The sequence below is a fragment of the Podarcis tiliguerta genome (assembly GCF_965153285.1).
Source record: "Podarcis tiliguerta genome assembly, chromosome: Z".
Taxonomy (NCBI): Eukaryota; Metazoa; Chordata; class Lepidosauria; order Squamata; family Lacertidae; genus Podarcis; species Podarcis tiliguerta.
Genome location: NC_139553.1, coordinates 25,977,929 through 25,990,944, shown reverse-complemented (window position 1 = coordinate 25,990,944; position 13,016 = coordinate 25,977,929). Strand labels below are relative to the sequence as shown.

The window sequence follows — 13,016 nt, the reverse complement described above, 5'->3', positions numbered from 1 at the left end:
GAAACACAATTGGATAAAAGGAACCAGAAGGCGCTTTGCACACAGACCCTTTAATCCTGGCCCTGGTCACAGCTGGTGAAGGTGAGGATTAAAGATAACGTTCTATAGAGTGGTGTTCTTAGGAACCAAAAAAAGTGTCCATCTGTGCAGCAGTGCTACCAACTGGATGGTGGATGGTGGACGGACATTGGACATGTTCCAGTCTTAGCCGGATATATCCCTGCAAGATCATGGGTTTAAAACAGGCAGTCAACTATGGTGCTCTTCAGATGTTGCTTGGCTCAAACTTCCAGCAACCCCAACTATTAAGGGCATTGGCCAGGGGTGATGAGAGTTGTAGTCCATCAAAAAGACAAGAGTTGTCATCTGATTATAGAATCTGAGTCAATTAGTTATATTTGTATGTAGGAGAAAATAGTTCTTGAAGCAATAAGCATATTTTCTTTTCTTAAGGTTATGTATATGTATCCTCTTGAGAATACATTGCTTCCTATGAGAGATGGGAAATGTAACCAGAGAAGGATCAGGAAATGGCAACCAAAATGATCAAGGCATGGAAGTACATAAATATGAGAAAATGTTCCAACAGTTGGAGCTGTTTGCTTTAGAAAAAATGGAGAGTAAATTGAGGGATGGAGAATGATGAATGTTTATAGAATTATTCAGGGCTAGGGGAGAAACTGCAGTCGAGTAATAGTGAAAGATTAAAGACAGTGCGTAGCTGGAAGTGTTGAGTTTGCACCCACAATATTTAGTAATGGCCACTAACTTGCATGACTTTAAAATAGGGCTAATAAAAAATCATGAAGGCTATCTGGTTACTAGGCATGATGGCCAAGCATTAGCCCCAGTGTCTGTTGCAAAGATTCACAAGTAAGAAGCATCCTGTTACCTGTAGAGGACCCCTGTGAGCATTGGATGCTGGAGTAGGTGGGCCTTTGGTATAAGCAACTCTTCTCTTATGATGAAACTTCAGAAAGGATGTCACATCATTTGCCTCAAGATCTTGTGCTGAGATGACCCTGTGTGAATGACTGAATTTGGAAGCACCTACGTCTTCCTTTACACTGCAGGGATTTGAATCCTAGAATTATTGCAGTCCTGGGGCAAAGCACTGGAAGTTTGGCGTTACAGCAACTTGCTGAAGCACAGTCTTAGAAAAGGAATTTCTTCTCTGGACTATCATCGCCTAAGAGGGTGCTTGCCACACACACACACACATACACAAATATACTGTATATCCCAACTTTATTTTGTGGAGCTCAAAATAGGGTATGTGAGGAGATTTCCCATCCAGGAAGTGACCAGCTCTCAGACTGCCTTTACTCTGACCCATTCTGAAGCATTTTAACAGTGGGCTTTCAACTGGCTGAGCTGTACAGTGAGGTGGGATTACTGCTACCATACAGCAGTTCTGGCTACAAATCATGCCTAGAATAGTAAAGGGCTCTCAGCTCTTTCAAAGGCACCACAGCTCTTCTCAGTCCCTCATGCTGCATCATGGCTAGACACAATCAAGAGTTATTGGGTACACTGAGTAGCAGTATTAGGCCACTGTGGAATAACCAGAAACTTTCGTGAAATAAAGGGAGACATTCACAGGCAGAGATCCATAGAATTACTTTAAGTCATCCCCAAGTTGTGCACATGCTTAGGAAGCACACTTTTAAAACTCTCCTAGAATCATAGAATTGTATTTGGAAGGAGTTTCATTGGTCATCTAGCCCAATCATCTGCAATGCAAAGCTAAAACAATCTGACAGACGGCCCCTGGCCTGTTTAAAAGCCTCCAATGAAAGTGTGCCACAAAACAAGAGGACAGTGACTGCTCAAGCAAGTCCAAACACCCTTTGGATGTATAGAAGTGCCCTTGTAATTCTTTTGATTGCTCCCATTGCAACCAAGAGGCACCAACGCTCTGTGGCAACATGACGATTCAAGATGCTTGGATAGCCATTTCACCCATCTTTTAGAAGTGTGGGAGGCATGCAAAACATGATTTTAGGGCTGCAAGATTAGCTGACCTCATTTGTGCAGCAGTAGAACCATTTCAGGATCCACTATCCTTTGTTATTATTTCTGCACTGTGTTCAGACAGTTCCATAAGAAGTTTTAGTGTTTGCTCATGCCTTTTTCATTTATGTTGCCATGTACACTAGCAGATATGGACACACTGATTAAAGCACAGTGCAACAAGGCAAGACTAAATGAAAAGTGTGAATGTGCTAACTCATGAACTGTAGCAATTCTCTAAGTTAAGATAGGTGAGCAACAAACACAAGAGAAACATGCTCATCCCTAAAGTTTTAAGATGCCAACCTACATCCACCCTAACAGCTCAGGCTAGACGTGCCTTACATATCTAGGAGATCCAATGTCCATATGGAACTTTTAGCTGAAGCACTATTAGCCTTACTCAGCATCTATAATAAACACTACAGCTTGAACACATATAATTTTATTCAACCATCAACTCAAACTCTCACAAGAGCACCATCTTGTCTCTTAGTAAGGCAAAAACTAACTTCTTGGAGGAGGGGGAAATCTATAGCTTGAAGAGATGAAACTATATACAAAAATTCTGTAATCCAAAAGGAAAAATGAGAAAGAAACATTTTGTTTCATAATCGATGTTTTTTGCATTATTTGGATGTTAAGTTCTGTATTCTTATTCACCAGAAATATTGCTGTCTTCTGTTTCTTCTAAATCTAAATAAAATAATGTCCTTTTATTTTACCGTAGTATATTAGATTTGTCTTTTAAACATGCATTTATTTTCTACAGGTTCAAAAATATGCTTTGGGATCTTAAGGTATATAGCACATGGGTAGGCAAAGTAAGGCCCGGGGGCTGGATCCGGCCCAATCGCCTTCTCAATCTGGCCTGTGGATGGTCTGGGAATCAGTGTGTTTTTACATGAGTACAATATGTCCTTTTATTTAAAATGCATCTCTGGGTTATTTGTGGGGCATAGGAATTTGTTCATTTTTTCCTTCAAAATATAGTCCGGCACCCCACAAGGTCTGAGGGACAGTGGACCGCCCCCCTGCTGAAAAAGTCTGCTGACCCCTGGTATAGCACTTTGGGATGCCACCTCCAACACTGGGTAAACTTGAAAGCTCTCCATCATTTTAAGAACTAAAGCAATCTCTATTTACCATTCCACCATCATTGTCAACATTTACATTAACAATTATTTCAAAAGTTTTGGTGCCCATCTGCTGAAAGGAACAGGCGCTAGAGGTTTCTGCTATAAGTCTTTCAAGTTTCAGTGTTGAAGAAGAAGAAGAAGAAGAAGAAGAAGAAGAAGAAGAAGAAGAAGAAGTAGTAGTGTTGGGTGGCTTCCCAAAAATATAAAATTCCTTTAATGAAATAAAAGTACAAAAACTTTAGAAGTGTTGTTTATTAGAAGAAATTAAAACACAGTTAACATTTGCTTTTCATTTTAAAATAAAACCTGCACTGCCACCTATTCGGCAGTGTAAGTACAGCACTTTTTTGACCTTAAAATGTGCATCATGGTTTCAAATAAAAAGGAAGATGCCAAGGCAAGACTTTAGCAAAGTTTCATATGAAATAAAAAGGGAATAACACTAAGCCTGTTAACCAACTGAAGCTGGGCTCAAATACACCATCCATGTTTAAATGCAGGTTCCACCAAGTATCTTTGCAATCATCTGAATTAGAACAGATGGCAAATGCACTGATTGTGTATAGTAGGCCATTTGCTCCTGGATCCCTCCAGTTTTACAGACTTGGGATGAGATATTTATGTGAATACAGTACTGAGTAAGATCACATACAGATTGCATTGTGCATTAAATTATTTGTTTCCTCAAGAGCTAAACATGAGCTCGTGTGTGTGAAGTGTTTAGAAGATAGCTAAAGCAGCTAGAGGCAGGATTACAACAGACAGTTCCCCATATTGCTGCCATACCTTCCCAACACCAAATTTTGATATACCTCAATACTCATATATACAAACAACCCTTTGCAAGAGACAATTCCTATAATGCACTTCAGATTTTCAGTCAAGTCTTGTAGCCAGCATTTTCCTATGACAGATTATGTTGGAAGAACCAAAATCCTTTATGGCTCATGTTCCAATGCAGCAATAATAGAACATGCACAGAACCAAACTGGGCTTGCAAACCAATTTTAAAAAAGATGTCTGCTAACTAAGATTAAAGTTGAGAACACATTTAATATAACAGAACTAATGAATCCTATTAATAACTATGCTTTGCTTTTGGAAGGGTCATCCTTGTTTCTTCGCTTTACGTCCCAATTATAAACTCTAGCCATATCTGAAAACACAGTTAAGGAAATTATTGTGCTGTAAGGTGAAAGCAGATGCTCCTCTCCCTAGATTATATCTGCTTCCCATAATTAGCACAAGCAGTTTGATTCCTGAATACTAGACAGTGCTGTTCTCATAACCAATTTCTAATCTGTTCATCTGAAATATGTAAGTCTGTGCTCTGAAAATAGATCACAAATAACACTGTGCAGGCCAGCAGGAAAAAGCCCTACAGTTTCCTTAGCATGAGCTTGATCATAAAGGTTTTTATTCCCAAATACCTGCAACAATACTAGCTTTCTCAAATTGCCAATAACTTGCCCTGCACACACTCTTGTGACACCTGGCTGGACAACAGGCAGCGTTTTCCATGATCACTACTCCATTATCAAACCATGGGAAATGACTGCAGCCAGCACATCTTCACTTGGTTAAGCACCTGAGCACATGCTTGTGGAAAGAATAAGATGGCTCTCAATGACTAGACTGTATTTACCTGCAGATAACCAGAACACTAATCAACTTGTAATTTTGGAAAGGCTGGCAAATAACCACTTGCCTATGTTTTTAGAAGTGGTTAAAAAAAATTCTTACTCTCTGCTTCTCTGTTTTTTCTGACTGGATGCAGATGTGTGGTTAAAACTCTCTCTGCTGCATGATAGACAACCAGCTTATCACAATTTGAATGAGAACTATCCTGTCCTCAGTTTGAAGCTAGATAAACCTTTGGTTTTAACAACAGTGCGACAAGATTAAGGGAGAACAAAGGCAGGAAAAGGTGCTAACAAATGTACTGAATAATCCAGTGCATTTTGGACTTCCAGAAATCGTCTATGAAACCTTTGCATAAAAACCGTAAGAAAGTTTGTTCTTTTTTGAGGTTTTCTTTTCCAAAGAAGAGCCTAAATGAACTTGATTACTCAGGAGTATTGCTCACCTCTAGCTCCTTCTCTGCTCTTCCTCTGGAGAAGGAGCCTTGAGTCAAAATTCAGCCCCCAAAGCCACACCCCAAAATTTGATTTATTTTCCCTACAAAACATTTTTTAGACAGTGCAAATCTTTTTTCTACTACTCTATATGTCTCCCACTGTGATGTTTTTGAGCCCTCCAAAGTCTCCTCACAAATGTTTACTGTATTTTTCGCTCTATAAGACGCACTTTTCCCCTCCTAAAAAGTAAGGGGAAATGTGTGTGCGTCTTATGGAACAAATGCAGGCTGCGCAGCTTTCACTGAAGCCAGGAGAGCTAGAGGGATCGGTGCGCACCGATCCCTCTTGCTCTCCTGGCTTCGCTTCGCTGGATAGGCACTGCGCAGCTTTCCCTCTCTGCGCAGCGCCCCTTCAGCGAAGCTGGAGGAGAAACAGAGCCCCTTCCATTTCTCCTCCCGCTTTGCTGGAGAGGCGCTGAGCAGAGAGGGAGAGATTTTTTTTTCTTGTTCTCCTCCTCCTCTAAAACTAGGTGTGTCTTATGGTCGGGTACGTCTTATAGAGAGAAAAATACGGCATATTTTGCTCTAACCGGTTCCTCACTGTGATGCTAAACAATTTTCTTTTGTGACCCTCCAAGATCACCTTCTTTTGAAGAAAGTGATTTAAAAAAGTATTTTTTAAAGTATTTTCTTATTTATTGACCACTTCCATGGGTGGTTCCTGTGATCCTAAAAGTCTTTTATGACCCTAACTGCCCCGCTTTGTCCTTTAAAAAAGTCCACTTTTACACTTTGGACACCAGAGAGGTCAATGTGGCCCTCAGCATGAAAAAAGGATATTGTATCTTTTCACAGCAAGTGGTATCTAGACTGAACAAACTGGGGAAATGCAATAAACACCTGCATCTGCTACTAGATTCACTATTCCTTGACCTGAATTGTTTCCACAAGCAGATTCGTTCAAAGAAAGTGGATGAAAACTAAGAAATAGAGGACATAACATTCTGAAACATTGTGAAACAGGAATTCAATTCTTTTTTTAAAAGGATACTGACTTCTGTAGTAGTGAACTGATCCCTAAGAAAATCCAGATCTTCCTCGAGAGACTCAAGGTTTCTTGTGGCTGTGAAGAGATTCTTTTCTAGCAATGCCTGGGCTTCATCAATGTCATATTCCAGCATTACGTTGGCCTAAGAACAACATTTATGTTGAGGAACCTTCAATGGCTTTTGAAATTAAGTAGTGTTAAAATGAATGAATGAATGACTACAAATTCACCTTCAAGAGCCTAAGTTGGTTTTACCCTTTCTGACAGAGACCATTATCTTAAAACACATTTAAAACAGCAAATTAAGCACAACCCTTGACACATTATAGTTAAAAGACTGATCTTGGACATTGAATATGGAAGTTGAATACAGAAGCAATAGCATAAGCATAGCATAGCTAGATGATAGATAGATAGATAGATAGATAGATAGATAGATAGATAGGCAGGCAGGCAGGCAGGCAGGCAGGCAGGCAGGCATATGTAGCTATAAATATTGCAGGTGGTACTGTTTGCAACCAGTTCAAAAACAGCATGTGAAGCTCATGTGCCATTTTTTACACTTATTTACACTGTAGCTATCTGCTGCATTTGTTGCCCATTTAAGAGGTTTGGAGAGACACTTTTGGATCTCCTGAAAAGCCTGGTGTCATTCAAAAATTTTGCTCACTCACTGCTCACCTCCAACTGCAGATAATTTAAAACAACTTAAATAGTACTGGTCTGGGAAAAGAACGTTGTGGGAACTCAATTTTACAAAAAGCAGATAAAATTAACCAATCAGAAACTGTTGCGATTTAAACATATTTTGTAAATATTCTGCTGCAGGAGTGCCAGACATTCCCTGCCAATTTCATCTGGGATTATGTGCTCCTTTGTTGGATGTTTCAGATTTGGGGTAAAGCAAGGTGTTTAGCAGACTCCATGTTTCTTATTTAATCCAGGCAAGCAATTCATCACTTGTTATTTTACTGTTAAGTACAGTTCAGAAAACCATTTAAATGATTGTTTAGGTCAGAAATGAGGAGCCTCTGGCTCTGCAGATGTTGTTGGGACTCCCATCAGACCCAACCAACATGGTCAATGGTTAGAGATAGTGAGAACGCTGTAGTCCAATAACATTTGGCACATTACTGGTTTTCCAGACCCAGTTTGGGTTACTGAGAATAACTCATGTGGAGCCTTAGGCTCACATGCTAACTTTAAGCACATGCAACTTAAAGCACCACCTGAAACAATGCACAATGACTGAATTCAGAGGAGCCTCCAATTCATGCAAGTATAAGCCAAAGCCTATATTTGGACAGCACAGCAAATGATGGCTAATACTGAACACAAAATATGAAATGGATCATTAGGGCAAAGGAAGAGGAGAACCCAGTTCATTTCCATAGTCTGAAGGATCAGCTGAACTGTGCCCATTGTTGCACCTTTCAAGATCTGTGCCCATTGTTGCACCTTTCAAGATCTGGGCTTTTGCAATGTTGCTAAGAGGCTTTTGTCCCCGCTGTTCCAAAAAATTCCAGAGATTGGAAATGGGTAATGATTTCCATTGCAGCGGGGGGAGGTTGATACCAAGCTGCGTGGCCAAATAACATCATGAAATGTTAACGTAATATTCAGAACTCATGTAGCCTTTCAGCCATGTTTGTGGCTGAAAATAGATGCTTAGTAAGTGTGAACATGTTTTTACTTACCCCCAACCAAAGACAAACTTTATCTGTAGGAGGAACAGAAGCTTTACAGTAGAGGTTATCTGCCAATAAAAATCTGGTTTCCATCAGTTTTGTGGATTCCTACCGAAAGGAGAGATGACAAATGAACATGGCTAGAGCACTTGTGTTAAAATTAGTCATTATCAATAATTTTCTACAGCCAAATAAAGATTGATTTGTGATAACTATTGATGTAGCATTGTAGATAAGATAAATACCCACCACATTGTAAAAGGTATTTACCTTTTTCTTCTGCATGTGTTTTAAGATTTCTAATGTCTGCTTAATTTCAGGAATTTGATTTTTTAACCTGTGAATAAAACAGATATAAAATATTATTTCTGCTACACTTACTAAACAATCTAATCTGCTTTATATATAATTGGGGTTTGGAGGTAGGGCAGAAACACTTAGTCCAGCATGTGAGGTTGTTCTACAGATATTTCCATATAAGGGACCCTTGCCTTATTGGGAGTCAGCCTACATTTGAACTTATGCCTCAGTTGTGATGTTGGAAATATTGAATTAAAATCAACCAAGGGGTTCTTTAATGATGCATGTTGCAAGACAACTATTCTAACTTTCAGCACCCATAGAATTCCAGCTATAATCATGAAAAAGAAGGCTCATTTAGCCAGGAAAGGAGTCTTCCCTTATCAGTATTTTGAAGACACATCACTTAAGCTACTGTTTGTACCTAAAAGGGCGATCAGGAGGAACAAAGTCACCTCAACTAAAGCTGACATTTGTCCTATTATTGAAGAAGATCACAGTCAATGTGAAGAATTATTATCTGAAACTCCAGATATTATGCAAGGAAAATTCAAGAGGTCTAATCAATCTATAGCAGTTCTGAATAAAAATTACCCTCCAGATTTAGCAGACTGGATAGTCTCAGAAAAAGAGGATTTGCTAAGTAATTTTATTAACCTATCAGATAAAGAGCAAAGTGGTATTCTCACCAAACTAGCTAAGTTTCAGTCCAGGTTGACCCAAATACAACAGCATGGACAACAAAACGTTGGTGAAACAACTGACAATCAAACCTTTTGCCCACAAACTGTTTCTCCAAAATGTATACTTAAAAAGAGGACTACCAGAGAAACTTTTAAATGTATAGATGCAAACTGCAAACTCAACCCCCCTTGGAAGATGATATGGTTAGGGACAATCCTGATGGTGTGACTACAAATTCCTGGCTGAGCTATTGGAAATTAGTTCCAAATTAAATAGGTAGTCCTCTCCCGAGAATCAAAAAGTATACCAACACCATTGAATGGGTTCCCACTGATAAGAGGAATGGAAGCATTTTTAAAGATGAAATTGGGTACCTGGACAAAGTGGAACCAAAAGGCCAGAGCCTTAAAGGACTTGGGGCTAAAACGGATGTCATGGAACATAGCAGGCTGTCACAATAGACAACTGATGAACTATTTTGTGCAATTTGATATTATTCTGCTTCAAGAAACATGGCACAATGACTCCATAATGATTAACGGAAACAAATGTCACTCATTGACAACCACTCCCTCAATGAAAGGTGGTAGGGTCTGTGGGGGTCTAGCATGTTTCATCTCCACAAAGTTGAATGCAACTACAACAGCCATGATTCCATGTAACCCATTTGCAACTGCTGTCTTGGTTGTAGTTTTGAAAGTATGTTTAATGCTGATTAATGTCTACATACTACCTTGTCAAAAAACAAAACAAACAAAAAAACTACTGTAAATACTATCTGGACAGACGTAGAGAATTATATAGAATCCATGGAATCCCTATATCCTACCGCAGTTTATCATTGCAGGGGGTTTTAACATACATATGGGAGTTAACGATGTAAATTTGTACACCCATTATAATCAGATTCTGAAACGAGGTATTTACTTAGCCAGAGGTACCTCCCGCCTGTCTAATTACATCATAAATGTAATTATTCAGTGCTTTGTTTAGCCCAAGTTGTATGGCGGAGGGACTTGCTAATATTGAACAGCATGATAGAGGGAGATCAACCCAGAGAATATACCCACTTTACAAAGCATGGAGGCAGTGTGATAGATTATATTGTGATCTTGTGATTTGCATATAAGGTTGTCATGGAGTTAGAGCTGGGCAATAATATTGAAAGCGATCATTTACCTCTAATAATGGTACTAGTAGCCCCAGTATTTAACAATTCTTCCCCAAAACTCAATTTATCTCTAATGCAAACTTAGGTGTGACTGCAGGCAATAGAATTAGGTGGACACCAGTATACTTAATACTTAACTCGTTCCGAGGGTCCTTACGTACCCCGAAAAGTCCACAACATGAGGCGCCGTTTCTGCGCATGCACGGCAAAACCCGGAAGTATACAATGTAATTGTACATGCAATAGCATATGGAAACTTGACCCTATTCTTTTGAATGAACACTTCTGTTGATTAATGCAAAGATGTGATTGCTTTTTTTCTATTCCAGTAATAATTATTGCCATCAAAATTTGTTCGATGGTATGGCCAGGCTCATTGTCTAATTTTTCACCTGGATTTACTTTAACTCCTAGTCAAGCAAAATAATGCATGACAAAAAGCAACAGTGCGTGCAGATACCTAATTATTTAATACAGTGGCCCCATCATTACTGTAAAAACCAGCTCATTTACGTCATGATATAAAGCAGAAAAATATTAACTGCAAACATGTCAAATACTCTTATGTGCCTTTCAGACATTCCTCACAAGTTGGACCACAGTCCTAGTATTGCAAGTTGTTTTAGTATCCTACCAGTGCATCAGCTTGTAGCAACAACTGTCTAGCTTCTTAAAGGGTAGTAGCTTATTAAATTTTAGCCAAAGAACAGTCTGCATGATGACATGGGGAGTAGCATTATAACTTTAGAATAATCCTTATAAAGGACACCACAGAAAATACCTACCTTCTTTTCTTCTGGGCAAGGTTAAGCTCCATAAATTTATATTTCTGATACTGTTCATCCAATTTCTTGAGTACGGTGTCTGCCGTCTCATTTCCTGGCTGTTTCATAAAGGAATCTACATCTTCCTTCGAGTAGAAACACATTATACATAAGTAACTCCCAAAGCTTCAATTCATACAACCATGTGAAGAGTTGGTTGATCAAAGCCTGGCCTGTTCTGACTTCTTCCAGGACTGGCATTGGGGACAGGAATGACCAAGCACCAGCCAAAGACCCTCCTCCAGTATGAGACCCACTACCGAGAGTCCCCTGGCCCTCCTCACCATTTCTACCCACTTGCTTGCCTACCCTTTTTTGCTTTTAAATTTCCTAAGTCATTTAGAGACCTCTTATATGTCAGCTGGCTACTAAAATTGAACAAATAACAATAATTTTGCTTACTCTTCTACATTCAAAAGCATAAACAGCATAGTCAAGCAGTAAAATGTTTGGGAAGCGAGTCCAAGGTTAGTTTCTCCTTTTAGTATCAATCCCACATAAACAGGTTGCCTGAAAGGAATGGCAGCTATGCAGCCAGCCCCCTCCCCCCTGGGAATATGCAGACGTATCTAGCTGGCCACTGAAAGCAAACAAATGCCTGTCTAGAGAAATGTTCAATCTGATCCAGCAGGACTCTTATTCTTCATAATGAATTAGATTCATAAGATAGGCAACCTTAAAGACTACAAGGGGTTTTTTTTGGGGGGGGGGGAGCGCCAATAGCAAGGGAAGATTACTGCTTTCCGTGTACAACTGGCTACTCAACTACTGGTAGCAAAATGTTAGCATATGGCCTAATAAACCAGTCTCTGTTGCATCACACTGGCGCTCATAGAAGCATAAGGAACTGCCTTACACTGAGCCAGACCATTAGACCATGATGCTCAGAACTGACTACACTATTTCATTCCCTCTCCTTGTTTACAATATAAAAGCTCCCACTTCCTGGTCACTTGGAAGCAATTCTTACTTGATCTGAGCCAGCTCGGCTCTTCTTACAGAAGACAAATCCATGGTACACAGACCTATTAAACCATGACATTATAGCAGTTATAGTTCGCAAGACTAGCACAACCGTGAGACCACAACCGTGGGACCTGACAGTATCTCTTCAGCTAGCTTCCCTTGCAGTGTTGCTATAAGAATAGGGATGAGGGGGGGAGAGCAACGGGCAGTGTCTTAGGCTCTCTGAGAGGAAAGGCGGGATGCAGTAAGTACCGGTATATTACAGACCACGGAACCTTCGCATTAAAAGGCAATCACTCTTGAAATCCGAAGTGGGTGGGGCGCAAAAAGCAGAAGAGGCTGCCCCCTCCCCACATTCTTGCCCCCATCTTCGCTGCTGGATTTATTTCCCCAGAGTCGTGACACCTAACCTGCCTCTGAAGACCAGCAGAGTCCTCGCATTCCTGCCTCGCCTGCTGGCAGTCTTTTCCCAAACTAAAAACAGGCTGCTGTCTTCGGCTAACTTGGCAGGGCTTCCTGCCCGTTCCTTATAATAAAATAATAATAGTAATAACAATAGGCTACCATAAAACGCCAGTTACTGCAGGGAAGGCCGCCGCCGGCGCTACGTGAAAGGATCAGGGCCTCCTTACTAACAGGCAGTCTACCCCTAAATGCCAGGTGCCACAGAGCCTCCTGCCCCGCGGGGAGGGCGCCGGTCGGAAAAGAGGGTCTTTGGGGCTGACAGCCTCCCGGACATCATTCCTGGGGAGGCCCCCACCCCACCCCCAGCTCCCTGTCAAAAGTGAAGCGCATGCGCAACCAGCACACCACGCAAGACACCCCCCACCCCACCCCACGTTCACCTCAGTATTCGAGGTCCACTCTCGCCCCCTCCGCGTGGCTCCCCATTTCCCACCCACCCCGCGCCCACATTTTTGCTTACTACGAAGATGGCCTCGGGGATGCCCAGGTGCGCCCGTTTCCCGCCCGTTGGTCCGTCGCCGCAAACTGCCTCGCCGACGGTGACCGCCGCCATCTTCATGAAGGGAGTAAAAGAATGGGGAGGGAGGGGGGGAACAGAGCCCGACGTGCTTTTCCTCCCTCGCGCATGCGGACTGGCATCG

General features: G+C 40.9%; 1 protein-coding gene across 3 annotated transcripts; it reads right to left on the bottom strand.

Annotated features, from left to right (window-relative positions):
* Nucleotides 1–3,389: 3,389 nt before the first annotated feature.
* On the bottom strand, nucleotides 3,390–13,016 carry VBP1 (VHL binding protein 1). 3 transcript variants are annotated; one of them, XM_083424101.1, is made up of 6 exons: nucleotides 12,836–13,016; nucleotides 10,906–11,030; nucleotides 8,236–8,302; nucleotides 7,975–8,073; nucleotides 6,281–6,419; nucleotides 3,390–4,308 (listed from the first exon to the last, which is right to left on the bottom strand). In XM_083424101.1, exons 1-6 carry the CDS (start codon nucleotides 12,932–12,934, stop codon nucleotides 4,238–4,240), a joined length of 600 nt encoding a protein of 199 aa, XP_083280227.1. In that variant the 5' UTR covers nucleotides 12,935–13,016; the 3' UTR covers nucleotides 3,390–4,237. The 3 variants fall into 3 exon arrangements, with proteins under 3 accessions (XP_083280227.1, XP_083280228.1, XP_083280229.1); XM_083424102.1 differs by lacking the exon at nucleotides 12,836–13,016 and adding an exon at nucleotides 12,475–12,698; XM_083424103.1 differs by lacking the exon at nucleotides 12,836–13,016 and adding an exon at nucleotides 11,347–11,636.

Coding starts and splice junctions, on each gene's coding strand:
- VBP1 (XM_083424101.1), bottom strand. CDS start 12,934: ATGAAGATGGCGGCGGTCACCGTCGGCGAGGCAGTTTGCGGCGACGGA. Junction 11,031..12,835: donor TCCCCGAGGCCATCTTCGTA/GTAAGCAAAAAT, acceptor TTCTACTCGAAG/GAAGATGTAGATTCCTTTAT. Junction 8,303..10,905: donor CTTGCCCAGAAGAAAAGAAG/GTAGGTATTTTC, acceptor TTTTATTCACAG/GTTAAAAAATCAAATTCCTG.